General features: G+C 37.8%; 1 protein-coding gene across 2 annotated transcripts in view; it reads right to left on the bottom strand.

The window, feature by feature from the left end:
• The window catches only part of NR1H4 (nuclear receptor subfamily 1 group H member 4), a gene marked incomplete at both ends in the record, with an annotated part of 29,880 nt that extends 2,821 nt beyond the window's left edge, over positions 1-27,059 (bottom strand). Inside the window, 7 exons of one of the 2 annotated variants that reach the window (XM_084206093.1) lie at positions 7,351-7,497; positions 8,449-8,548; positions 9,108-9,206; positions 9,729-9,862; positions 13,542-13,694; positions 18,732-19,094; positions 26,975-27,059. In XM_084206093.1, coding sequence (XP_084062219.1) covers positions 7,351-7,497; positions 8,449-8,548; positions 9,108-9,206; positions 9,729-9,862; positions 13,542-13,694; positions 18,732-19,094; positions 26,975-27,059 — 1,081 coding nt within the window. The remainder of the gene's footprint in view (positions 1-7,350; positions 7,498-8,448; positions 8,549-9,107; positions 9,207-9,728; positions 9,863-13,541; positions 13,695-18,731; positions 19,095-26,974) is intronic. The other variant, XM_084206094.1, reaches the window with a different exon arrangement.
• Between the last annotated feature and the right edge of the window lie 558 nt (positions 27,060-27,617).

The raw sequence follows: 27,617 nt of genomic DNA, 5'->3' as shown, positions 1-27,617 counted from the left end.
TACTACTGAGTCTAAGTCAATTAAAGGGATATATATGATGTGGGTCAGCTTGTCCTGTGGAAGTTAGTAACACAGCTGGCCCTTCTTACAGGGCAAACAATGGTTATAGCATCTAACGTGCTGCGAGGCTTATGCTGTTAGTCATCAGCATTAACTGCTTAAAATTTTGAATACCTGTTATTGTTAACTTTTGGGGAACCACCTGTCTCCCTCTTGGGTGGTTTGAAATGCCAAGGTTCCTTATAATATGTAAGTAGCACATATATATGGAACACCAAAGTCTTAAAGTTTGCATGAAAGTAAGAAAAAAAAGAAGTGAAAAGCTGGGCCCTAAAGCAGAGCAAATGAATTCCTTTCATGGAAATGAGTAGCTCAGCAGCAACATGAGAAAAGTCTAAGACAAAGTTGATATTTTTAGAAGTCTCTGTGCAAGGTATTGTGCTGCTGGGCACAATCATCTTGACAGGAAACAAGAAATGGTAGGAAGTGGGCTGTGACTGACTCCCATCTTTTGTTTCTCATATTCATAATCTGAAGATTTTTTTTCTCTTTTCTCTTTCGAAGGTCAGGCCAGCTTTCAGCCGGATTAATTTATTGCTTTTGGTGACCCCAAACTCCTCAAATCCTATTGTCTATATAGCAGAAGTAGGATGAAAATGGTTCGGCAAACAGGATATGGAAAAGCTAGTGAGGACCTAAATTCATGTCCTCACTGCTCCAAACAATGCCTAAGCATGTAATGGAACAATCCCTGCCCAGAGAGCTTCTAAGCTAACATTAAGTATGGAAGGGTGAAGCAAAAAATGAGTATAGATGTGAAAGCAAATGAAATTACTGCAGAGAACTCTGCATTAGTGTACTGAAAACAGAGAAATAAAACAAAACCATAGAGATGAAAGGGAATTACAAAGGGATGTTTGAGCAATGCATGTGATTTACCACTTCTCCTAGGGAGAACAGAACTCAAAAATCTTTAAACTGATATATGTCACAAGACAATTATGAAAAAAATACGTGAAAAATAAGCAATTTTGCAACTAGGATAATGGAATCTTTTATCTTAGTCGTTTTGCAGTCATCCCACCTAGGCCGAAGTTTCCCTGCTGTTAGTTCATCTTTCTGCATGCACGTTACACAAATTGTTTTCTGTCACAAGAGGGGGCTGTTTTCTAACGTGATTGTAAGAGCTTCGGTTTGGATTTAATAAGCTCCAACAGAACGAAAAAAAAAACCAAAACACACACACACACACACACACACAAAAAAAAACCCCAAACAACGAGGAAACACAGGAAACAGATGTTTATAGTTCTTACTTTTTTTTTTTCCTAGCTACTGTATGAGATGTTGCCACTTCAGATTATCAGAACAAGAATTAAAGGTGATTTAGCGCTTGTAACTGGAAAGGCCAGAGAAGTGAGTTATATGATTTCCCCCAAGTCATTACTACAAGTTATAGCTCAAAAATGAAAAAAAAAAAAAGTAAAAAAAATCAAATAAATGAAATTATATTTCTGGCCTCATTGAGAACAGAAAAGCTAGTTCCGCCTTACTTTCTATATTTAGATCAGATGAGAGCCCTGCACGGTGCTGTCAGGCAGGCAGAGCTTCCTGGTCACTGCTGATAGTGCCTCCTTCCTAACTTTCTTCCAAAAGGTTTCAAAAACCTTGTTTCATGCAGCATTATGGCAGTAAGAACACGCTCATCCTTCACATGTCATTGGACATCTTTCTGTGCTATACAAATTCCTACCTAACCCAAGTCAGCCACCTGCAGGAGATGCTGCAGATCATTTGATTATTTCATTGTGTTCATGCATGTCTGGCTGTAAACCCAAGTGTGGTCACTGGGAAATACAGTGCAGCTTTGCAGCATCAAACTAGAGCAGATTTAAACCCATGAACATCATTCATTCAACATCCCTTACTTGCACAAGTTCATCCCCATCTGTAGTTCAAGGCACAGCATTACTTTAGAACTTGTCTTTTTTACAGTTTTGTTGCTATGATTACTTCTTAAAGGTAAAATGACTGATACCTGATATCATAAGGTTTGCAGTTTCAGGCCATGAATAATTATTTGTTTAAGATAATCCTGCAATACATGTATTTACTGTGGTATCAGGTCAGTATTGCCAGCTTTTTGAGACAGCATTCTCTCTTCTACTTTAGCTGTGTTGCAAATCTGAATAAGTAATCTATTGCAAGAAGAAAGCTTGAGAGTAAATGCTAATTAACAGTAACTAACACTGTGTTATTAATATAGATAGAGATCATTTTTTCTTTATAAACATTTAAACATCAGCGAATAAGAAAACAAGGGTATATTAGTAGCTGCTTTATGCAAATAAAATATTCTAATTACTCACAAACTTACATTTTATCTTTCACATTATTCCATCTACCAGAATTGTTTTTCATGCTGCTTATTAGTTCTCCTTTCTGAGCCATTCAAATGCATAAATGGTGCTTTAAACACTGACCAAATTCACCCCTGTGATGCTGACTGCCAAACCAGGGAAAAATCTAGCCAGGAGAAAAAGCACACCAGAGCATGGGCACATTCTTTTCTCTCTGCCATTATCTTGTAGGGCTTAAATGGCCAACTTAAATGAGATGTGTGTTGAGCAGAATTCACAACCAAGCACCAAACCTCCATCCTCTTTAAAGCAATCTATAGGACCTCTGTCAAGTCATAATTGCAAGCAAAGAAACCTTAGTTAAAAAAAAACCACAAAAACAAACAAAAAACTACCCCCCCCCAAAAAAAAACCCCAACAAAACCAAAAACCAACCAAACCAAGCCTGTAAGGAGGGTGCAAATGACCTTTCTACATACCCTCCTATAGCAGTGGCCTGAATGCCTGCAGTCAAGAGAGAAATGTGGTCTGGCACACAGTAGCAGCATCTGCACTGCCTTGACCTGGTCTTCATAGGCAGAGTCTGAAAATGTTTTTGGCCTGAAGAAACCCACTTATGCAGAATAAAAGAGATTGGCTTCCTGGCATCTGTTTTTGCTTTCATGGGTATAGATTTATTGTGTAGATATGATTTAAATAATTTGAGTAACTTTAATTGTGCTTTCCGTACCTAGAACTGGATGACTCAATGTGGTAGATTGTGCAGGAAAGCTCTTTCCTATATTTTGCAATTTAGAGTGGACTAAATTTCTAAATGTTTTGGGCAGTGTGCCAGTTTTGTCTTGAGTCACAGGATGATGTGTCCTTCCACGAGGATGCACATGACCATTTGGAGGGTTAGACACTTTGGACAGGTCAGTGAAGATCATTTTGTTTCTCTGCACAAACCCCAGCACAAGGGGGGTTTGAAGCACCGCTCTTGCTCAGTACTAATAACCAAATTATGAAAAACAAGGGCAATGGAAGTTATTAGGCATCCATGCTCCAATATCAAACTTTGCTTTTGGTTGCAGGAGCCTCTTATCCAAATCAGTGGGAACTTTGTATCCCACATTCAATGGTAAGCAGTGGCCTTTTGCCAATGCTTTGAACGTGCGGCTATTTCTTTTTTTTCCTTGGATCTGAGTGTACTTCAGCACCTGTAACCCATCCAGGAAGACAACAGTGTGTTTCACAATGTCAGAGGTCCTGCTGCCAACTTAAAATTTGGGTCCAGATTTTTCCCTTTCTGTCAATATCAGTATTGTATTTCCCAATACTCAAATTCCTAGAACTGCTCTGTAGAGTAAAGTGATGAAATAAAAATCTCTGTCCTTTCATGACTACTGAAACCTGGCATCTTTAGCAAAACTACAAATCCTCACAGAGAAAAAATTCTGTACCTCGGCTCTGTTTCTTAAAATAGTGTAATGCTCAGTAATGGGGAGAATTTACTTTCAAAATAACAGAAAACCACCAAGCATTAAATTACTAGAATGTCAGCCTTTCACAGAATGAGTCAATCACAACACGGTATAAGCACAGTGAAGCATCAAATAAGATGAGCAAATGGCAACAAATCTCAGTAACATTAAATTTGAAGAGTCTGTATTTCTCATTAAGTCTCAATATTAGGGTGTGTAGGAGTGGATTTCAGTCACAGGAGCACCTAATGCGAGAATTTTCCTAATGGCTTATGGAGAAAGACCATCAGGGCTCAAACAAAGGCAGTCTCTGAGGTGCAGCAGGACTTGAGCAATATGCACAAGCTGAGAAATAAAAATATGCCTCATCAGCATGAGAATGAAAATGAATGCTGATAATGCTCAAAGGTCATCACCACCAGATCTCTGACTTCTTTATCAGAAAAAAACCCCAAACATTCCATACAAGCAGACCAGAGAAGACATAAATATTAATAGATGAGAGCAGCTTCAAAGTGGACATGGTGGCAGGTGACAGAATGCTGGACAGCTTGTGACTTTTAGGCAGAATCACCACCACCCTCCCTGATTTTATGGATACAGGCATCAAAGCTTGACAATAGAACTTCTGTGATGTTTAGACATTAGTCTGTACCTAAAAATATACAGACAGAAATTCTGACTAACAGCAATAATTTATGGCTGCTGGCATGACAATGTTTAGGACCTCACTACGAGCCATAATTAATCCTAATGCTGGTTTTTTCATTTGTTACCTGCAAACTTAATTTTCAAACTTCCACTCAGCCATCACTGAATTTCATCTGAGGCTCTTTGTTGTCTTTGCATGTTTCAGTTTGCTGAAACAAACATTTAGCCTTTTTTGTGTCTGTGTTTATTTGGTTTTTTTCCAGTGAGGCATATGAAAAAAGAGGGGTTTAATCTCTTCTGGCCATTTTTGTCTCCTGGACCAGTCTACAACATGATAATGGGCAGCTGCAGCTTTTAGTAACATTTGCCCTTACTGGTTAAGACTGGCAAAGATTGTTTACATTTCTACTCTAATGTCACATTTGGTACAGGCTACTAAAAAACCTAGAGCTCTGGTTTGAGTTCTGTGGCATTCAGGGGTGCAAACTGCATAATATTTAATATTTTAATGTTGAATATTTGTAATATTTTATTTTGCTACAATTTATATTGCATATTATTGAAATAACATTGAACGCTGTATGTGTAAACAATGATAACAGAAGAATTTGGATGCCTTTCCTTCATTTGGTTTTAACATTGACAGATGAAAATAATGAGGATTTAAACTGCAAAAATAAGGTATTTCTCTAGCAGATATTTTAGAACTATTTCAAAGTTTTGTTTATTTGAAAGTAAAATAGGTCCAGTAGCAGTAATTAAACTAGAAATGCAAAGATTTACAAGCTGCTTTTTTTATTGTCACAGCCCCATTAAATGCAGCAGAGGAAGATCTTTTAAAGTAGTTTTGAATTTGCACTAAGTAGAGAAAATATATGAGTTATTTCATTCTGGCTATTAATAGAAGGAAAAAATGCAGTCAGCAGCAGTAAGCTGGATAAAAAATTATCCTTTTGTAATACATGGAGGGGGAATTTCTAACATCAGAATTTCTTCTTATGTCTTCAACTTGATCCTGGCTTGAGGGAAGATGTTTCAGAAAGCTTCTTCCAAGAGCAAGAAGATTTGTATTTATACACACACAGAGGTTTAAAAAGTTATTGTGTTTCATTTCTCAGGAACTATTTAGGTTTTTGATCTAAGAATTTGATTTTAATTTACCCTGGAGTTTTTCCCCAGAGAAAAAAAAAGAATTGCAGGAAACATACCACATTTTTAACTCGTCTTGTAATTTCTACACAAATTTCTTCCAAATTGTTTTACACAAAATGTTGGGGTATTTTTAATCTGAAACATGACAGGTTAATAACACTAAGGCAGGATACAATGTAGTATTCCAGCCAGTTGTATTACCATGAAGTCAAGCACAACCTTGTAAAATATAATATTGCATGTCATCTGGATTCCATAGCTGCAGAGAATTAACAGAATATTTTAAACTTATGACTATGGAAAATTATTGGTATGACATAAGGGCTTAGGCAATGTTCTGGATTAAAGGGGTTTTTTTTGGCTTTTGGGTTTTTTTAAAATGAACAGTTGATACCCTTAACAAAGAAGCTTCATACTCATTGTACAGATTTGAGAAGAGAAGATTTCAGTAATCATGTTGCCATATGGATTCATTTCTCTAAAAGCTATTTTTATCAAAAATGTGGGTTATAATCCAGTAAAAAACTCTTAATGAAGACATTTGGATATGTGACAGCTCATTACAGTTTTCAGGAAACATATCTGGCCTTCTTGGCATACTTCTCTGCCTGCAGAACCTGGACCAAAAGCTATTCATATCACTCTGGAAGTCACTGTTTCCAGTCCGTCAAATAGAACCCTCTTATAAATGAATGAAAATGAAAGAAATAGAAAAAACTACTAGTTATAAATGAGAGTGCTAAGCCAAAATAAATACATATGGTCAGCTAGTGAATTATTCTCAAGTTTTCTGAACCTTTTCAGTGAGTCAAATATGTAAGCATTGGCTTAATTTTGCTTACATCAGTAGTACTTTCTGAACTGAGTTCAAGCCCATTCCCATGACTAATATTGAGGTTACATGTTCTTCTGTCTCCTCTCCTTCTGATCCTTAAAAAGCAAAGTCAGAAGGCAGAATCTATAGATGGACTCACTGAGAATTGTTGATCCCTTTGAATATTCATTGATAGGTATCTGAGGGTTGGATAAAGCTTGCTGGTCAATACAGAAAAAGGCAAAACATTCAGTATTGTACTGGTGGAGCACAAAGAATGCATAATAATGTACAACACAACTTCTCCTGCTCTAAGTAACAAACAATATCTAGTCCCATTTGGCTTTTCATAATTATTGTGATTTATGTCTAGAACCAGTGGAACTTATCAGAGTCACTGAGCTTTCAATGGACCTTAAGAAGCAAAAAACATACTCAGAACATGCTGTATTTATAATTCTTCTATGCACCTTGCTCAGTGTGATTCAGTTTTACCAGAACAACCCTAAGAAGGTGCTTGCCTTCAGTCATCTTCAGTAACATCCTAAAATTTTTTTTTTCTTTTCTTCTTATGGGGATTGTCTTTGAAAGCATAATTACCGATATTTTATGGGAACAATTTGAAATGGTAATAGTTCTTCTTCATCATTCTTTCATTCTTATCACTGGAGATGTGCACTAGGTTTATTTGATGTAGCATTATTCATAAAAGTTGCAAGGTACTTGTGAAGAATCCCTTATGAACTTTAGACTCAAGGCTCAGTTAGATTTGTTCTAGTTAAAGTAAAGAACATTCAGATAAATCTATCTCAATGCCACTAAACAATCTTACCCAGCTTCCCAAGGGCCCAAGACTGACACAGAAGCGGAATGGTGTGGTTTGTTTTTCCTCATTGAACAAGATACCTACCACTATTGCGAATTCTTTCTTCCAGAAGCACAGTGTGTCCCGTAGGAAGTTTCCTGCTGAAGATCTCAGCTGAACGGAGGAACATGGCTTCTACTGCTGAGCCCTTCAGCAAAGCAATCTGGTCTTCATGATCAAGCGTTTGGAAGCCTGAGCACACATTAGAGACAAATCAGACAGCAAAAGAAACGGTTCCCACTTCTTTCTGTCCTGCAATTCCTGCATGTGAGGCCCCACACATCTGCATAACCTCGGTGTTCCTGTCAGTAGGGTTGCTACGTGCTGCAGACATTCAAACCTGAACTTCAGCACATGACACTGATTTGAACCTCTCCAAAGTTTATGAGGATTGCACACATATTTCAATGTTCGTGGTACTTTTTGAGGATAAGCAAAGTGTAGTGGTGCATAACCAGCAGTGAGAATTTTGTCTAACCTGATGCTGCTCCATAGCATCTTCTCTTGTGCTTCCAGCAGAGCTCTCTACACTCCTTTCCCACTGCCATGCTGCTTCCAGTATTACACTGCACTTTCCTTAGTTAAAGGTGCCTACCATATGCCCAGTGTTCAGTCTTGAGCTAACAAGAACTCGAGAGTTAAAAAAATGCCAATAAACTCAGATTTTCAGCACTTGTCCATAACATACTATGCAAGGACCATAAATATTGGTGCCACCAACTAGAGAAAGTTCTCGTGTGGCACTCACAATTCAGTGGGTGTTATAACCTAGAGGCACTGCTAGAAAGGCAGCAAAGGGAATCAAGTAGAGTCCAGCAAGCGTTAGTGGTAATTTAGAGGCAGACTATTTGGCATTGCAGCAATATATAAAAATAAAATCTCTCTACAGACAATCCCTTCTCTGAGCATTTTCTCTGTCAATAGCTAAAGGGTGCCACATCCTGGAGCAGCAGAGTTTGGATTGCTCAGTCTACTGTTCTTCTGAGCACAAAGCACCTTTTCTTTATACAATATCTAAACAGTGTGTAGAAGGATCAGGCATTTTAAAATAGTCTTTAAAATATATGCAAAGCTTTCCAAAAGGCAACAGAAAGGCATGTAAACATTGCAATAACAAATATTTCCCCAAGACCCTTGATGTACCTGGTAGTTTTTTAGTGAATTCCACAAGAACCTGCACATGACTGGTGGCCATTTCTGTTAAAATCAGGAAATTTCCTTCAGCGCTGAATTCCTCATTCAACTGTTGAAAATCAAACCAAACAAAATCTGTTAATTTTCACTGACATTTCCAATTTAGGAGCATAAAGTACAAGAACTATTAAACTGGACCAGGCAAGAGTTCTGCCAAACACTGTAATTTGGCAAATTAGAAATGTTGCCAAAACCAAGTCTTTTGGAGGGCAACATAAGAAGTAGACAGTGTCTTTTACTTTAGAAAATATTTTCGAGATTCCAGGCTGGTGTCTTTACAGGAGAGGAAGCTTGACAGCAAGTCAAACTCAAATCACTGCCTACAATGGAAAAAACAAAGCTCCAATCAGCAAAGGTTAGGTTTGATCAGATTTGAATCAGTTAGATTCTAGAGTTGAAAGATTTTTCTTAACATTTAAGTTTCATAAAGATGTGGTCTGATTGTTGACTGAATAGGAGAGATTCTGCCCCACTTTCAGCATACTTAAAGTGTAAGTCCACAGTTTGTTCTACTTACTACACCTGCTTATGCTGACTATAAATATTTTTGCCTTGTAATCCTCACTTCATTATCAGTGTTTCAAAAAGGAATTTGTCAATATACTTACTAGTTTTTTTGACACCTCCTGGGGTATTTGTTGTTTACTGTATGAATCCATAATATAATCAAGAAGTTTCTGCTGCTCTGGGGTAAGTTCTACCTTCTCCTATACTGGCAAAAAAAAAAAAAAAAAAAAGCCCATCATGAAATGCAGTCATAGTAATGATGTAGCATCTCTTGCTTTAGGCAAAACTATACATCCATTTTTCACCATTTGGAGACTAAGGAGATAAGAGGTTTGCTTGTCACTAAGGCTTTTACAGAAGTGTACAGAAGAGAGGTGTATAATGTTTTTAAACTGCATAGGTTTGTGTGGTTAATTACCAGAAATAAGGAAATGATTAGCAAATAAGTAGGTACATTCAAGTTTTAACATCACACCTCAATGTATGCGATATATGTACCACAGAAAAAATACTGCATGGATCTTACAGATGCTTTACAGGGTTCTAACTAAAAATATCAGAACTACATCTACACTCAAGGTATTTCCTTGACTTAGTGGAAGATAAAGTTTTAATCAACACAGGTAACTCCAGAGGGTTTTCAATACCCTTTATTCACAGTGCTAGATGCACTTAACAAAAATCACATCACCAGTAATGAACTATTGCAAGAATTCTCTTACCCTATATATTTTGGTTGTAGAAGTTACTTGTTTCACATCATGGCCTTCATTGTCTTCATTGACTGTCTGATCTGGGGGCTGCTTCACGTTTTTCCTTAGCCTTTTTGACTTGCACTGTATCTCTGTTAAGAGACCTAGGACACACAATGCAACACAAAGCAACTGGATTTATATATGCCTGAGGCACTGAAGAGGTACTTAGACATGCCCACGAATGCCCTTTACACCAGCAGCCCTCTTACCTGTGCAGATCATGTCCTGAATGTGTCATTCTCTTTGCATGGGAGTCTACTGAGACAAGCTAGGCACGCTCTATGAGCAGTCTGCCCCACATGGAGCTTATCTGCAGAGCAGAACAGCTGGTTCTGCTGACCCAGAATCCACACACTGAGCCTGTCAGAGGTCTTGCTTTGGACTAGGTCTGATCTATTCTTACAGGCAAAAAGCCCATTAGTGATGGGGATATACTGGATTGTGCCTTTGTTTCAGTTTTATAGAAGAGAGAAGCCTTTCCTGTGCTCCAAGAGCTGAACCAAACTACAAAAAATAGGAACAACTGGAAGACTGTCATCAAAATAATGCTCTTTTGCTCTGATCCAAAACAGTGAGGGAGGTGCAGCTGTTCTTACACAAAGGGCATTGGATATTTTCAATAATCCTTAAGCAATATTAGGTCTGTTGTGCACAAGTTTTGGAAAGAAAGCCCACACAGAAGAGGGGATTCCCAGGCTTCAGCCTTTACTACCTCACTGGTAGACCAAGAGCTAAAAATGTCAACTGAGAAATAACTCAGACTGGCTAAAAAGCCTTTAAAATGTATTTAAGAAGTCACCCAGCAGGTCTTCTTATTTTGTTTTTCATTGTTTTAGAGGAGTGCCTAAAGCCCCGATTTTGTTATAGAGTTTCACTTGCAAAAAAGGATTTTTGAATTTGTGGTATGGAATTTTTTCTTCAGTATTTTTTTGTTCTGGACTACATTTCAGTACCTTGAACCAAGAAGCATCCTTGTTTGGATGTCCTAAAAACTATCGATTTTCTTGTTCTAACAAAAGAAGGGAATAGGTACCCTACACAATCTGTGGAAGAAAGTCAGAAATCACAAATGAAAAAGTAAACATCTAAGTATTCATCTAAAAATAAACTTATTTATTTTAAGCACAGGACTTTTCTTTCTTTCTTTCTTTCTTTCTTTCTTTCTTTCTTTCTTTCTTTCTTTCTTTCTTTCTTTCTTTCTTTCTTTCTTTCTTTCTTTCTTTCTTTCTTTCTTTCTTTCTTTCTTTCTTTCTTTCTTTCTCTCTCTCTCTCTTTCCCTCTCTCTCTCTCTCTTCCCATTCTTCACCTTTAAAAATGCAGAACAGGAAAATAGGCTCATTCAGTGAGTATATGATGTGGAGGAAGATACCATGAAACCAGTGAATCTCGTTGTGAATGTTTTTAATTTCCTGTTTAAGCCCTATATAAAATGACCTACCTGAACTGCTGAGAGAAGAGGAAATTTACATGATTAAAATAAGACCTGCAAAGAATACCTTGAAAGGAGGGAATGGGAATGATAGAGATAATAATTGGTATTGAGCCATGTAATTTGTGGTGCCACACAGCACCATAGATTTCTTTTTCTAAATTATTCAGTGCATCCTTTGGTGCTGTTAATGGGCTTGTGCTGTTTTCCACCAGCTTAGGATCTGGTCTATTGCCTTCCTAGGGAAAATTTGCTTTACATTTGCCTTAAGCATTAAGACAGATTTTTCTCATGCTTCTTGCCACGAAGCATTACCTTGATATCTTATTCTGGCTCCATTTAAGTAATCTGAAAAACTTGTATGTGAGACAGGACATCACTTTTTAGCTCAGAAATAGCTAGGTTTCGATGGGTATTAAATTCCAGGAAGAGTGGCAGAACCTGGGTCTTCCCTGGGTAGACATTTCACCCAAGAAACTTGCAGTTTAGATCCAAGTGACAGCAAATGACTGAACTTGATGGGTAGCAATTTTGGTCTGTCTGTAGTTTGCACATAAAGGGCAGGAGAAAGATTGTTGAGTAGCTGTGCCATAAATATTTATAATACTTTAGCTCCTTGTTCAGACAGAAAAAAGAATTCACAGAGCTTGCAATTACAATCCTACAAAATGAGTAAGTGAAACAAAGTTCAAGGTAACCTTTTATTTCCTAGTCATATTTTTTCAAATAAATGCCCTATACTACTAGAAGTTTCATGTTTTACTGTCCTAGATTGCCTTGAACAAAAAGCAATTATACAACACACTCCTACTTTAAAGCCATTAAATGGTGCCTTGCCAAACATCCTCATTGCAGTGCATTAGAGCACACTTATGGTTAAGTCATGAGCAACACCAGATACCCCGTGTTTCCATTGCAGAGAGAGAGTCAAATGGCAGCAGCACCCACTGGCTTTTATTTCCCCTATGCCAGCTTGTGAAAATGATAGGCCAGTGTAAAAGTTTCATGTGGCCCCAGTCAGTATTATTTACGCTGACCTGGTTTTATTTTTTCAGCAGTGGGCTGTTGGGTTTTTGCTGCACTGAGTGACTCAAGGTATTTTGAATCCTCAAAATTTTGAAGCAATGGATCAGGGGTGAGCTCCACAGGGGAGTTATTTTCCTCTGACAATGCAGAATGCATTGAGTTCTTCTATCAAAGTGGGGTCTGCTCATATATTTAGGTATTGCACAAGAATATATCCTATCTCAGGATCTTTGCAGCCTGTTCAATTTGCAGAATGAAAGATTAATTACATTATGCTGGCAACACCTTTGAAATAATGATGGAGCTTATTGTTTCTCATATAACCAACAGTTACTATAGCATCTTCTGATCAGATTGAAGGATAGAAATATATTAAAAATTCCAAGTAGATTAATTTCCTGTATGAACCTAAATTGATTTCACACATACGTGTATGCTAAAGTGACTGGAGCCATCAAGAAGAATAAATTGTAGTCCTATTCATGGAAGGCAGAAGAGCAGATGTTTACAGAGAGTTTTCAGGAGCAGGCTTACAAAAATAGTGCAATAACTCAAAGAGGAGCTTTAAACATGTTCGGAGTTGTACTTCAATATCCGCATTGTTCAAAGTTATCCAGTTTGAAGCTCAATAACGTTTATAAACTGTCAGTCTGAATAGAATATTTGTTCTACTATGCAACATTATTAAAATCCATTGGGTTCATTTCTGGAGACCTATGTGTCTAGCTATGTACCTATATGCAAAGCAGGAAAATCTATAGCACCATGAGAAAAGCTAATGAGACTATAAAAAAGGGCCAGCCCTTACCCAGCTTTGCCTGATTGCTGGGTGAGGTCTGGGAACATGCATTTGGCAAGTCCACAGAAACTTCCTGCTAGCAGCACTCCCGCTCTTTTCTTGAAAATAGCATTGTATAAGTGCCAAAACTTGGGCTTGGCCAGCGAGAGCTTGACTGGGGGAGCCCCAGAAAGAGGAGGAAAGAAAAGCGCCAGGACTTTCCTGCTCTGGCTTCCATAACACTGCAAAACCCCGACTCCTGGGGAGTCTCCCATAGACCCACTTCCCCTGCTCCTTCAAGCAGCCTAAGAGCTGTCAGCCAGTGCAGGACTGGCCTTCCTTCACCATTTGCTCAGCTCTTATGCCCTTGCATAAATCCCATTGCTTAAAAGTGCATTTGTCTTTCAACAGGGTTTGATGCACAGGCACAGCATCTTCTTTCATACATCTTCCACCTGCCAAATGGCATCTTTTAAACTTTGTCAAAACCAGACCACTCAAGCAAATCCAGTATTTAATGCACACTCTGACTGGATGATGCAAATACCTGTATACATACATTCAGCCAACATGCCCATCTGCTTGCATTTCCTTAGACGGCACTCCTGGCATTTTCTCCTCATGTACATGTCCATCTCACAGTTGCCTCCATTTTTACACTTGTATACTGCATTTTTTGTGATGCTTCTTCTGAAGAATCCTGCACAAAACAGCAGTGACACAGATGAAAGAAAACACTCAGAAGCCAAGTCATCAAGGTGAAGTTCACCTCCATCTGCACTGGATTTTCCAAATGACACGTATTCTGCCAGATCGTCAATTTCTTACAGCGCTTGGATGACTAAAATCTTGATACTTGTACTGACAACAGTATCCAAGTCATATAATTTAAAAAATGAGCCCAAACACTAGACATTAATCCAAAGGAAATTCCTGTAATTGTGAATTTTGGGAAAATTCAGACACAAATCTGAAACCTGCCAGCAGCAGGCTGAGCACCAGCGCTAGAGCCATAGGGTGATACCATACAAATAGCCAGTGGAAAAAAAAAGGGAGTCTGTTAAGTCTCATGAGGTACAGAATGTGCAGAACGTGCAGAATGAGAGATGAGTAATTCTTCACCCTTCCCCAGCTCCTGGGAGCACCAGAAGCTCCCCATAGTGGTCTTTTCACTATGTTTAATAAGGAAGCTGCCCTGTATCTACCTATTGTACGTGCAGCCTCCACCCCTGTTTTCAAGATACTCCAGCCTTATTCACTAAGTATTGTCTACTTGACTTAAGTAGTCACCCAATTTCACTTGCACAGGCAGTTCTACTGGTGTTGTCACTGGATTCACTCAAAAATTGCACAGTAATAGCTGCAAACAGCAACTGACACAAAAAATTGGGAGGACCCTTCCTAAGTCTGTCCAAATCTCCTATTTGGCTGCTGCCCATCTGTGAGAGCGGCACTGTGGGCAAAACATGGGGTAGACAAGATAATAAATGCAATTAAATAAGGGTCATCACAGAGCAACAGAATCTTTGCTGTCAATGTTTCCTGCATTTTTAGTATTAGTCACTGTGCCATTATAATCTTCTTACATTACCCTTCACATGGCAGAGACTATTCAGCATCAGCTACAGTGGGAATCAGTTTTCCTCCCCATGTGAGGGCAGGTTTCTGAAATAAACTCCTGGGAGCTTCTGCTGCATCACTGATTTATCCTGTACTTCAAACTGGAGCTCTGTGTACATTTATATTAACCAGAGCTATTCAAAAAGCTTTTGCTTTCTTATCACCCCTGCCTGGCACAATAAAACTATTGTTTTCCAACCTGACACTCTAATGCATTAAAAGAGGGACCAGATAAGAGCCGGTCTCCCATAATCAAATCATAGAGCACATTCAGTTGTGAATCTAAAGAATTGCCTGTGTGTTTGAAGAATTGTGCATTGTCAGATGACAATTTCCCAAATTTGCCCCATGGTTTTATAGTTGCCTAATCTCTTCCTAGCACCGGTGTGTAGCAACCAGTAAAACAATTCCACTACCTGGTCACAAAAAATCTGGCATTTCTCTGAATCTTCAGTAATTCCTGCTTGAAATCTCTTCCATGCTGTCTGTTTTACTGGCTGCTCTTCAAACAAATACAGTTGACTGGCATCAATCTCTTTTGAAATGCAGATTACTTAGAGCCTCCAGAAGCCCCAGGCATTATTTTTATTCATCACTCACATGGTTTTAATACATTACCATTTACTGGTCAGGGAAGGTAAAAAAAGCCTGGATTTAAGATGCAAGTTCTCACTGTCAGTTAAAGGCAACTGCATCTGCTTTATATAATTTATTATTTTATTTGTAAATTTAAAATAGTATTGTTTATGATACATTAACTAGTAGTAAACACTGAAAAGCTCTGCACAAATATTTATAACGTTCTAAGACTGATTTATGACTTTATCACTCAACCTATTTACAAGGTTTGCATTTACTTCTTCATGATGGAAGAAAGAAAAAAATTGATAAATAATTTTTTACAAAGTTCAAGAAAGAAAAAGGCAAAAACATGGATGTGAAAGCTAGGAACCAACAATATTCAAGCAGTCAAGTACTTTCTCTTTCAAACAAAGGGTATGAAAAAGTGAAATTATCTGAAATGAAAAGCAAAATAATTTTTTTCTTTCTGGCAAACACTAATTTTAACCCTATTTTGTCTTCAGTTTTCTGTGAAGTGACTCTTGAATTATTATCTTTTTGAACAGATTTCTTCATAACGAATTTTTAAATTAGCTTTTGGTATGAATGAAATTTCTGTATATATTATTCACTACTAATTCAAAATCAACTTATTCTGCTGGAAATGTGACTTCCTATAACAGGAGGAGTTTTACTAAAATTTAAAGTTAAGTCTGAAACAACATATGTTAAACTAACAAAGGGTTAGCAATCCCAGCAGTGGAAGGTTTTCCTGGCACAGTCTGATTTTCATCTGATCTCGCCAAATTACGAAAAGCTCATGTTGGCTGGAAATGTTGAATTTGCTTTGTTCTCAGATAGTCATGAATATGATTAATTATGGTAGAGCTGCTCCAATGTTACTGATGCTGATTTTTTCTCATGGAAATTATGAAAGTTGAAGGAGGGCAGCTGTAAAAAGATTAGATGAAAGCTTTGGAAATATCTCTGTTTGGCATACTGATGGGTTTTAAATTTAAAAGTTTTTGAAATTCACAGTTGCTAACAAAGCACCTGCTTTTCTCTGTCAGGCTATCAAGACATCTTCTGGCATTCTTTTGCCCCATGCCCCCAAAGGAGAAGATTAAAGAGGGACCCTATTTGCAAGAAGAATTCTAGTCTGGTGTGAGACACATCAAGAAGCACAGGAGGGAATTGAATACTGCAAAAACTCCTACTGCAAGCCTGCATGGAGGGGATGTGTAACTAGCATTTCAGAGGCTGGGGTTGAAAGGGATCTTGAAGATGGGCACTTTTTGTTTCAACAGAAGTTATTCTGTGGCTTAATTAAACAAGCACAACATTATGTCACACTTGTTCTGTAACACCTAGCAATGGCCCTTAAAACCCAGTATAACTATTCAGGCTGAGGCTGTACCAGAACATCTTTGCAGATGTTAGTCTGCAAAGATTGTTTCAGAAATGGTCCCCACAGTAGCTAGTTTAAACACAGTGTATTGCTCCTTGTGCTGTAAATACTATGTAAAATACTAATGAAATAGTTGATATATATATTTTTTTATGGATGATAATGTATTAAGAAATACATATAGGTTGATATATACTCCTGCCAATATGTTCAGATGAATATTCTCATGAGGACAATAGATAAGATCCTAATATTGTTCTGACTGCCCAAGAAAGAAAACCAAAGAGAATGGAAAGTGTTGCTGAATGCATTACCCACGAAAGAAATAATAGTAATAATAAAAAAATTAACATATTCATGACAGAGGATTGAATCCCATAAAAATAAGTGCAAAGCTTCTTCCTTTGAATAAGAACATCCACTGCATCAATGGAGCAGAGGTGCTCCAAGGTGAGCACTAGTCCTACAGAAAGGGACCTGCATATTATTTTGGACACACATTGAGCATGAATTAGCAGTCTTGTTGCAAAAAGAAGGGATAATCTCATACTGAGGTTCAAGACACAGACACGTGAGGTAGTTATTATACTGCACTGATAAGAGCACAACTGAAGTGACGAGCCTAATTTTGGTCTCCATGCTTTGAAGGTAATGTAAGCCCATGTGAAAAACTCCACAGATAACAAGAATGATCCAGAGATCTAGAAAACACAGTATCTGCTTTGCCTTGTCAGACAGAATTACTGTCCTCAGCACATCTCTTTACTGAATCAGCTGGTACTTTAGCCACCTTTAAAATTTATTGTAGAAACAGAATCCATTACCTATAAGTAATTTAACTTTTACTATGTTTGATCAAGGGTACTATTCTTTGTAATTGATGTTGCAGTCATGAAACAGAACAAAAACATAAAATAGATTATCCCAATAAAGCAGTAAAATTATGGTTACATGGAGTGATTCAAACTGAATCAGTAGGGAAGTAGATGCACTTTTCCTTTCACCATGGGCTTTAGTCTGAATATTTACCTGATAGCTCTAACCTCTCTCCTAGAAACATTCTATACGAATTTCAAAGTTTGTAACTTTAAGTCTTTGAAAAGTTTCTCACACATTAAATACTGCAGTTAATAAAGAGGAGGAACAGCTTACTAGCAGAATTAAAGTATCATTACTTGGAATTGTCACATCAAAATTGAGTTTAACCTGGTTTATAATGACAGCATTAATTTGAGTTAATTCATAGTTTTTGACTTGGAGACTATTCCAGGTCAATCTTCAATAAGAATCTCTTATTTATTGGAATTATTGAAATAAACTGTGTGAGCCTTGACTGTATTCATGTTTCGAGTGTTCAACTCATGTGGTCTGTTTTTTCCTCACAAATGATTTTGTGATAGATAAAGTAAAAGCCCCACATTAGGTCCAGGTCCACTCTCTATAACAGCAAATTCCACATTAAGATATTTTAGTAATTTGGTAGTGACCGTGCTTTAGTCTTTATCCATAAAACAGAAATGTTAATGGAATATTTATTCACAGAACGGGATGAAAAAATGGGGCACTATATTTCTGGCCATAATGTACCTCAGCCCTGTCACAGGTATATTATACCTCTTCAGGTATGATAGTTGACATAACCTCTTGTCCCTCTGTGCTAAAATATCTGACAATCATGTTTTCGTGTAGAAAATCAGCAATAATTTTCTACATCACATTTATCCTGATAATAATATGTGAATAATATTCTTCTGAGAAGCAAGATATTTGTCCTATGGATACAACCTTCTTCCCGAAGAAGCTCCCTCCCTAGAGATAGGGGCTACCCTTAGAAGAAACCATGGAACTAGAAATCCTTTAATTTCACAAACCTGAAGACACCCTATCATCATATCCTTTGGGAGCTGGGGGAAAGAGAGTCCCTGAGAACAGACACTGCCAGTCTGCCTTGGGGGAAATACAGACTAGGGTACACAGGATCCAAATGCAAATCTCTAATATGTTTAATGATTTGGATAAAATTAACAAGAAAAGTAAAAAAAACCAAAAAACCACAGAACAAATAAAAAAACAAAAAACCAAAAAAAAAACCAACCAAACCCCAAAAATCTGAGTAGCTGCTGTGCCTAATAGCTGATTCCATCCTACCTTTGCATCCTTCACAAGTAAGGGCATTATAGTGATAACCAGAGGCTTTGTCACCGCAGACCACACAGAGCTCTTCTCCTTTCACTCTTCCCGTGGAGTGACCCAGCCTTGGCTTTTTGGCTGCAGGGATGTCCATTATCTCAGTCTCCCTTGTGAAAAAGGTCTCTGAGGGTAACCTCCTGAGTTCATACATCCCAGGGGAGTACCATTCCTCATGCTGTGGAGGGTAGAAGCCTAGGTTGGAGTAATAAGGTGGCGATGAGATCTGAGGCTGAACTTGGGGAAATGGCACATTGTTGTACTGTGCATAAGGTGACACATCTGCCTCTTGCACTGGAGAACTCATTGGTTCTGAAAGGACACCTGGAAAAGAATAATGCAAAACCATTTTCTATTACTACCATGAAATTGTAGTTGTCAGAGAAGTTTCCGCTTCCAGACATCTATCTCAAAAACCAGGAACAAACACGAAATTGCATTCTCTAAACTCAGATTTGCTACACAAATACACTGCAAGAAGTTTTAAAAATAATTTATTCATTCTTAGACACACCTTTATAATTGGTGGAAATGTCCAGGAGTGGCAGTTACATAAAAAAAATCTTGAAAAATATTGTGCAGGTAATATATAATTGTTCAGTTTATGAGAAAGAGCAACCCCACCCCAGAGAAGTTAACAACCCAAATTAGGCCTAAAAGCAGAATGTGAGAAATCCAAACTAATGGCAAAACCCCCATGGTATTGGTAAAGGCTAAATCAAGACTCAAACATCGCCTTAATTTGTTTTAATTCTGAATGAATACATCATGACTGACAAAAACTGCACTAGGGAAAAATGACAAGGCTTAATTAGAAGACTGAAAACATGAAATCAGCCTTCAAGGAGAGCCTGAAATAGGAAGGTGAGGTTACCAGGAAAGAACAAGAAAGATATTCCTAATGTAAGTGATGAAACGCAACCTTCTCACCACCCAGCCTCCAGTGGCCAGCCAGCCTCTGCAGCCTGATCCCCAGATCCCCAGCCCTGTGCCACTCAGTGCAGCTGTGAGGCTCTCATAGGGTGCACCTCTGTAAGCCAGCATTGGTCACCTCTGAGCCAGCAACAGAGCTGGCAGTGGCACAAGGAGTGGCAACCTTTCCTGTTGGGATCAACGCAGTACCCAGAGGTTACCTTAACCTTGCTCATTAAATAGCATATTTTAAATTGCAAACAATTGAACCCTCTTTTCTTTTCTGTACTCCAAGCACAGCCACATCTAGCAGTCCCTGGATGGTGAAGGTAAAATCCAGTCCACATCAAACTACTGTAAAGTTGAATATAAAAGTGATTTGCAAATTATTTCTTATTTTCTGTTGGAGAGAGCCACATCTTGCGGTTTCGTGAAAACTCTGACTCAATTCCTTCAATCGTTCCAAGAAGAGAGTCTGAGAAAAAGAGTGCATATTTCCAGGAAGATGATCAGCCCAGTTTTATTTGAATCAACAGCAGTATTTACCAGAAAATCATAGATTAATGCTCATTGGTGACCATCACTTAACAGTACTTCAGAAGAACTCCAAAAACATTTTTGCTGACATAAAATTGGTCATGGACAAGTGTCCTTCTTTTGTGAGGAATCAAAAACAATGAAGAAATGCCAAAATGTTAAGAACAAGGAACATCTGTAATGACAAAAATAATTAAAATCTATCGTGGGGGAGCCTTCCCTCTCCTTTGTCTCACTTCAGTTAGTGCCAGGAACTGACCTTTTAATTACACTGGCTTTTTCACTTTCAAGGTCTCACGCTCTTGCTCTGCAGCTTTCTGTCCTTCCTATTTTACCATGCTGCAGAAGCCTTGCCAGTGTTTTGGGTTTTTTTGGCTGCTCTGTTATTGCCCACAGCACATCTTTGCCAGTAACAAGTGATGAGGTCCCAGATCCAGAATAAGCAGCGAGATGTACGTCTGGAAAAACGTGACACAAAACCAAAGGAGAATAATGGTGCCCTTTATTACCAGCAATTAGGTTAATTATGGTTGCATTTCGTTGCTCTGGAAGAGGCCAGAGCACCAAGTGCTACAGTGGCAGAAGCAGAGTAGCAAGGCACGCCTCAAATCCAAGGTTATGCCATTTAAACAAAGAGTACAGACACACAGAGGGCATCTGGGGACTCCATGAAAGAGCCTGGAAGTGACATTACAGCTTCATGCATCAGATGCAAGCTGTCACTGACACCTGCCAGCCACAGCAGTGATCAAACAACTAAAGGGTGAGCAAAGATTTCATATCCTATAGGTTTAATGAGAGGTATTTTAGCTGCATTTACCACTTGCTGAGACTGCTGGTCATGAAGAGTGGTCAAGGTACTTCAGGTACAAATATGGGGTTAATTGTGGGATACACAATCATTCCATCTCTCTTTGGAAAGGAATCTGCTCGCTGTGGAAACCTGAGTTTTCATTTGCTCATTGTTAATTAGCTGGATTTGCTAAAAGAAAGTGTGACAATCCCAAAATGAAAAGGAAGAAACTTGATTTTTAGCTTTTTGCCATACTCGGGAAACTCCACAAAAGCTGTATATCAGCCTCTTGAACTGCTAGGGCCTCTGAAAGAGCAAGAAGAGAAGGCAAGATTCCTCCCACAGAAAAAAATATCAGGGCTTGTTAAAAAACTCAGAGCTACTAGAGGACTGCAGCACATCCTGAGACAATACTGGGGGTTTATTTAAACAACTGTAGAGCCATTTGGGTTACAAGTATGTTTAGAAAAATCTTCCCAATCATTAATTCTACTCTGCTTCCAAAGGAAACAAACAAACAAAGAGTCTTAATTAAGTTTAAAAAAGGAAAAAAAGCCAAACAGCCCATATCACCTCCTTTTTCCTTCCATCACACACAGCATTAAACAATTTAGCTGAACTGAGTCCATGCTTAGAGCACTGGAAGGGAAAAGTAAAACCAGACAGGTTTGAGAGATTGAGAGAACGTGGCCTTGTTTCATGTAAAACAGACTCACAGCTTAAGCTCTGGGAAGTGCTCAAAGACCAGCATGATTTTTGAAGATAATTAGGTTGCAACTGTGTAGGTTTTTCCACTTTGAAAGTTCTTGAAGTTCTGAGGGTTTTTTGTTTGGTTTTGATTTGGTTTGTTTTAAGTAGACCTGAGCCTGACGCACCTGTAGACCTGTACATGAGAGTCTGGACTAAATAATTTCTTATCACCAAAGAAAAGTAATCTTATCTTACCAAGCGGAACGCATATAAGCTTTTCTCCAGATATATCTATTAATAGAGGTCTGGGATGGACTGGTCCCATGAGACTAAAGCATAAGCAGCCCAGTAAAATCATTGCAGTTGCACTGGTATAAGCAGTGAAAGTGAAATCAGAAATTAGCTCATTGGACTCCACTGACATTTTGTTTGTGTGGTCTTAAATATCTTAAACCATTTATCTCTTTTTCCTTTTGGAAGGATACCTTTCAGATTTTTAAGGAAAGACTACTTAAGCATACACAAATGTTAATTACATCTACATATTTTTTCTATTTGCAAATCTTATATTTTGTAAATAAGAGTTTTTCAATTAAAACCTTTTACAAAAATATTGAAAGCTTACTGAAAACAAAGTGAAACCTTCACATGCATGTGATCATTGTTTTACAAATATTTTTTTCTACTTGCAACTGAAACTTATTAGAGAGCTTTACTTTTGTTACTTTAAATTTTACACAGAATACTTTACAAGAAACTTCAAAATATATTTGACTTGTAGAAATATTCCTTGCAGGAATAAAGAAACTGTTTTCAGTTTGCAGAATGATACTGAGATTTTGTGCAAGATAAATGTGCTTTTATGCAGAATATTACAGAAATTACAATGACATCACATTTTAATGTAAAAGTTATTGTTCCACTAATATAAATTTCAACAAAGAGAACTAAATTCTAAGTAGGTTTCAATATGAGCCCCTGGCTCTCCTTCGTTATTCGTGAAGGAACATAATAAAATTACAATATCCAGAATTAAGTAATTCGGAAAACATGGCATAGCCATTATCAAAATCCTGGTTTAATTCCAAGCAAATTATTTCCATGTCTTTTAAAGATCTCTTGGCGCAAAAATCCTACTAGCATCCTTAAATTTCAAAGAAGAGTGCAAGAATAGATAACAAAAATATCCAAGGGAGAATATGGCAATATCCTACCTCAGGCTGTGTTCACTCTGACCATTTCTTGACAAAAAAATGTTCTCCTTAAGGTGCCACAGTCCTTGTTTCCATCTTTTTCCCTTTTTTACTTCCAAAAGTCTACATGTACATAAACCTTCTTAATTCTGCTTTGCCTGTGTCCTGTTCACTTCTTTACTGTGAGAACTTTCTTTAAGATTAGAAAGGAGTGACACAGACCAGGGGTTGTATAGTTTACTAATTAACTTCATTACCAGCAACTTGTTTGTAGATGCCGGAAACAATGTCTGCTCCCAGTGTGGATTTACCTGGATAAAATTTGGCTATCAGTTGGAGGGGATGCCTCCAAGCAGCCTAGCCATTTTATTTTTGTACCTATTGTGGTTCAGTTACAACCAAATTTTGTGTCAATCAATATTTGGTGAGGTCACGTGGTTCTGTGCAATAGATTCACCCCTCCAGTATCACAGGAAGCAGGTTTTTTAAATGGAGAAATGTTGCAGTCTCAAAAAAAAGGCCAAAGTACTCAGACCATTCTGAATACACCTGTATGACAAGACAGAGTGGTTTGGGCTGGAAGGGACCTTAAAGATATCTAGTTCCAAACCCTGAAACAGGAAGGGACACCTTCCTCATAAGCAGGTTGCTGAAAGCCACATCCAATCTGCCCTTCTCATTAATTCTTTTACTCACATTGCCACTCTGTTTGGTTTGGGTCTCTTAATAATTATTATGCATCCAGTGTTTTCTGTTTTAATTTGTGCTGGTTTGTTTCTTTTTGATTTGGGGGGTCAGTTATGAGCTTAATTATCTTCTCTGCAAGGTTGAAGCCAGATGTTGCATCAGCTGCCAGGTGGTGCCAAAGACAAGAAGTTATTTAACATATCTTATAATCTTGAAGTTGTTTAATCAGTTTTGACACTTGACCCTAACAACGTTTTCATTACTCTTATTTATTTTAAAAATACACACACAAAAAAGACCAAACAAAACAAAACAAACAAAAAACCCCAAACAAAAACAAAACCAACAAACCCCACAAAATAAACCAAAAACCCCCAACAAAACAACAACTAAAAAAACCCAAATAACCACAAATCAAACCAAACCAAACTAAGCCAGGAAATAAAGCAGGGGAAAAAAACCCAACAGATTTACCTAAAAGGAGTCAGTCTTTTAAGCTACTCTTAGGCACTGTTCTGTGTGTATAAAAATTTTCAATTACATTTGTTGTTATTTCCTTAAGAAGTTTAGATATATTGGGTTTTTTTCCCCCCTTTGTTACATGTTATTTTTTTTTCTTATTGTTCCATATCCTTTTTCATACAGCTTTTATAGCGTTCATTCTCCCCAAAACCTTCTTTCCCAGCTAGGGACATGTACAGTGAGGCTGGCATTTCTTGTCTTGCTGTATTTTAGCATCACATTACAAGAAAACATTTTCAGGCCATCAAAAATACTTGAAATACTTAAAAATACTTGAAACAGGTCTTCACTCAAACTAAGAATTAAATAGAATGGAGCTAGCTACTTACTTATCATAGAAATGACAGTCTGAGTCACATACTGTGCATATGTCAGGTGCCACACACCTATACAACCTTTCTGAATCACCTGAGTCCAGAGTCAGAAAAAGAAAAGCAGTTTTGTAGGAAGACAGGGTGGAATGGAAGGACCTGACTTTAACTAGGTGAAAAATGTTCCTCCTTTGCATTTGAGGCCCTTTCCCCAGGGACTCATTACTGCAGAAGTGAAAAACTACGGTTAAAACACACTAACTCCAAAGACACACAGACATACTTTACCTTAGACATACACTCTAAAAAGGCAGCATACAATTTTCATCTACTCAAAGGTGGACAGCCTTTTTTCAGAAATCTGCTGCATCCAGAAGTCTTGAGGCTAAAGATGTAGAAGTGCCTTGGAATTTCTATGGTGATGAGGCTCAAGGCACAGGCAACTCAGAATTGACAACATTTCTTTTGGAAAGACCTGAACCTGGAGCTAATGTTTGGAGAAGCAATTAGATTCACTTCTGAAGGTCTAAGAACACTCTGCCAGTAGACTGAATAAAGCACAGTGAAAACAAAATGCATTTCCAAGGGGTTTTTTACAGAATATGAGTGTGCATCTTTGAGTAAAGGAGACTGGTTTGTATAAAGGGTAATGTCTGTAAGCCAGCAATTTTTAACTTGTGAGCTGAAATGTATGAGAAGGCCTAAAAGAAACGTGAATTATAAGGACCATCTGAAAGAAAAGCTTTCTTCCTGTTTTCTGGGGTTCAGAAGTCACTTCCTGCCAAAATGGAATGTCAAAAATTGCAAATAATTTACAAAGATAAAGAATTGAGAGGCAAAGCCATTTCCTACAAGTGTTTTGCAGGGATGGTCATATTTTCACAATGACTAACTATCTATGTGCTCTCAGTTGAGTATTAGTTCTGACAGGCTTTTTTCCAGCTATAAAAGCAAAAAACCACCATATTAGAGAGACACCCCACAAAACAAAAGTCAGCTTAAGTGAAACACAGCAGGAGTCCTCAGTTTTCTCCCAAATAGAACCCCTGATTCAACTCCTTAATACATTATTTCTTTCTGTTACAGAAATGTCAGTTTGAATTAAATCTCCATTGTGCTAAGCTCTGAGCACCTTTAATGAGAGACACAATGCCTCTTCTGAAAGCTTCACAATTTGTAAGTAAGATTACCCTGTGGAAGAAAAGTATTTTACATTAACATTCTCCCTTCTATTTTCAAGCAACCTTATAATTACTCCTTTAATTAATGAAATAATTAATGAAAAAGTAGATATTAGAGGGAAATTTCTTGATAAAAATTTGAATAAGCTCAGGTAGGCAGGAGTTTTGAAAGATGACTGGAAATAAAGTTTGGCACCCTAAATTTGAATATCATTCTCCTCTCTTTATATCATGGCCTGACATTGGAATTAAGAGGTACCAAAGGAGTGTTTTAGTTGTTAGCATATTTTTTTTTCAACAACTCCAAAACATTTCTCCAACCAAACCCCAAAACAAAGAGGGATAAAAACCAGTAACACACAATAATGGAGTGGGTTCTGCTTACCATTATGAGTGCTAATGCTTTAGTTTAATTGTATGGAGCCAGGACAGTGCCAGTGGTCTGACTTGTAGAGATGGTCCTGCCTTCCAGGAGCTCTGCAGCTGGAGTGGCTCTGGGTGCCAGTCCTTCCTTCCAGGCCCCAGGCACTACTCTTGTTTCAGACAGATGAAACTGGGATGTGTTCGGTTTTCCAGCACTCAAAAAGGCAGAACTCTGGCCCTATTTAGACTGTAAATTTCTGAAGTGTTGCAGCATTTTGTGGGGTTTGTATTGTGTGTGAGGCCCTCAATGTATCATAACTCACTCAATGAAGGACCCACTCTCTTGTCAAATGAAAGGCTAAATCAATTTATTATTATCTATTTATTTCTTAGTGGTCTATATACCAGAAAACAGCTTACCCATACTAATAAAATATTCACCAAGAATTTTTCACTTATTAACAAACTCATGCTTAACCTTGAAAAATATTCTCTGTGAACCTGGAGCCAGGAGAATCTTCCAGCCTGCTATATAAATTTTCTTGTGCACTGAAGTTAACAGGATAAGTTTTTAATAGTTGTAATAAGACAGAGATTTTAATTTAGGTGAAATTACTTTCATAAATTTGCATAATATGGCAATTCAAATACATTGCACTATAATTTTGTTACAGATTAACTGGAAATATATCTGCTCAGCTTGGTTTAAGTGACTCACATGAAGGTAACATCCAGCCTCCATACAAAGGTCTGGTTTTGCCAAATGATCTCCAGTATTGGAAGAGTGTCACAAAAACAACAACAGGTTCTGCTGTGAGCAGTGATGAGAGCAGTAACGTGCAGGATTGCATTAACACCCCAGATCTCTTGTTTGTTACTCCTCTCACAGGTACTGAAGATTCAAGAAGGTTGGCATCTTTCAGCCTAATATCCTTGACCTGAAATTTCCATCCATTTTCTCCTAGGTTTCTGAGTATAGGACAGTTTGCTATTTCAACCCAATTTGGTGACTTACCAAACAAATGAGGACCTTCAGCAAGAGGAAATCCATCAGCAGTGGCTAGCTGATGATGTCCTATTAAATTCATTTCAGATCCCATTTATTCTTCAGTTCAGGAGGAATATGCTGATTAAACAGGAGGTTAAAAAGAGACCCTGAAAAATATGAAGCAAAAAAGAATATTTAAAACAAGATAACTAACTTTTGTGTACTCAAGGTAAAGCAGAATGCAGGAAGTTGTTTCAATATTTGCTGTAACAAACATTCTCTTGAAACTACAAAACCTAATTCAGCCTTTAAATAAAATGCTACATCCAGCCTGTTTGTTTTTTCCTTGCTGTGGCATATTTTATTTGCCCTCTTTCTGGTCATTTTAAATTAATAGCCCAAATTTATTCAAATATTCAGACTGAAGCACAGGCCTGACCTCCTGAGGGCATGCTGCCCACCACCCCTACCATGCAACACCAATTGTTTGCATTATTTTTCATAATTTCATTGTTTTCGCTCACTGAAAAAGTGTAAGTTTATGGTTAGATCAGAAGAACACAGATGGGAAACTTGAGTTTAATTCCTAGGGACCAGCTCTGTATCATGTCTTCAGTAATTACTGCACAGGACAGATGGTGACAAACACAGAGAGCCAAGCCTTGCTCTG

The sequence above is a fragment of the Fringilla coelebs genome (genome assembly GCF_963513975.1).
Source record: "Fringilla coelebs genome assembly, chromosome: 5".
NCBI classification, from domain to species: domain Eukaryota; kingdom Metazoa; phylum Chordata; class Aves; order Passeriformes; family Fringillidae; genus Fringilla; species Fringilla coelebs.
Note: the sequence above shows the minus strand (reverse complement) of the source record. Positions and strands in the feature narration are given on the sequence as shown.